Raw genomic sequence first — 1424 nt, 5'->3', positions numbered from 1 at the left:
CGGGCAACGCTGCCTCGGCCCACTGGGGCACAGTGGTAAGGCCACCGAAAATGCCGTGCATCGATGTGGCACCGGCGACGCGAGATCCGGGCCTGGGTGCGGGGCCAGCAAGATCGCTCCTCGTGTTCGGGGGGTGTTCGGTGCGGGGGGGGGGGGGGGGGGGGAGAACAACCTCGCCGCCTGGGGAGGCCTGCATGCGCGTCCGATCTGGCCTGTAGCTGTGTTGCCCCCGCCTGCCCCCGCCTGCGCCCGCTTGCTCTGCCTCTGTGTGTGAGACCTGGTGATGGACGCGGGGGGTCGCCACTCTGTGCGGGCGTGGCTCCGGGGAACCTCATGGCCGCAAGGGCCGGGCCCGGTCCGCCGGTTGGCGCTCATGCGTGCCCTCCCCCCGGGGGGGAGTCGTCAGCATCCTGGAGGCGGGCGGAAAAAAAAGGCTCACCAAAAGAGGAGCGAGCCGGGCGCCGGGCCAGCGGCCATGCTTTTCTCGCGCTCTGCCCCTCCCTCTTCGGACGCCCGGCGCAGAGAACCCGGGGCCCGAGAATCATGGCCACGGGGAGCGCGCGCAGGATCCGAAGTCCCAGATTGGGACTGTCCACGCCTCGGTCCCAGATCACATGCGGCCTTTGCGGGCGCCGGGCCACCCTTCTCCAAGTTGGCCCTCGCGAGCGGCTCGCACTCCGTGCCCAGGGTGGCGAGGGAGGGGGCTGGGGGGGGGAGGGGGGGGGACACAACACAGGCGGCAGGCACCTTGTGCCGTGGCAACCCAACCCCCCGCGCCGGCGGAGGGTCTGCTGGTGGGCGGCGTGAGCCTCCGGGCGTGGGGGCCGATCTTCCTTCCCTCGGCCGGTGCCTGTACCTGTGTGGGTGCGCGGGTGCCTGTATGTGGTGTCTCGGGGCACGGGGGCGCCAGCGCGAGCGAGAGCGAGGGGGCGGCAGGGCGAGAGGACGTGCGTGGGCACGGGGGCAAGGCCAGGCCCACGGCGCGCGCGCGCGAGAGGGAGAGAGAGAGAGGGAGAGAGAGAGAGGGAGAGAGGCGCGGCCGGCAATAAGGCCCACCAGCTTGGCGATGAGGCCGGCCCGCGGCAGCCGCCAGCAGTCCCCTCCCGCGCCACACCCATCCCCTCCCCCCTGCCCTTGCCTCTCCCGCGGAACGCTGTGCCCGACACACTGATCTCGGCGACACACGCCCTCCCCTCGCTGCCCCTTTCCTCGCCCCTCCCCTCGCCTCTCCCCCTGTCGCCACCATGTCTCGTACCCACCTTTCCCGCATGTCGATCCCGAAGCTCGTGGAGTTCCTGCAGACTGGCCCCACTGCTCTGACCCTTCCTCGGAACATCAAGTCGGTGATCGTGCGGCCCGGCATTGTCGGCCCTTCGCGCCAGTTCGGCGGCACTGTGTACGCGCCGGGCTCTCCGCCCCCTTCC

The 1424-nt window shown here is 71.6% G+C and overlaps 1 protein-coding gene across 1 annotated transcript in view; it reads left to right on the top strand.

Moving 5' to 3' along the window:
* Positions 1 to 1244: 1244 nt before the first annotated feature.
* Positions 1245 to 1424, top strand: part of H696_04196 (hypothetical protein) — a gene marked incomplete at both ends in the record, with an annotated part of 1018 nt that continues 838 nt past the window's right edge. Inside the window, one exon of the mRNA XM_009498073.1 lies at positions 1245 to 1394. Within this exon, the coding sequence (XP_009496348.1) occupies positions 1245 to 1394 (150 nt within the window). The remainder of the gene's footprint in view (positions 1395 to 1424) is intronic.

The sequence above is a fragment of the Fonticula alba genome, assembly GCF_000388065.1.
Source record: "Fonticula alba strain ATCC 38817 unplaced genomic scaffold supercont2.7, whole genome shotgun sequence".
NCBI classification, from domain to species: Eukaryota; order Rotosphaerida; family Fonticulaceae; genus Fonticula; species Fonticula alba.
This window is presented reverse-complemented; position numbering and strand designations above follow the sequence as displayed.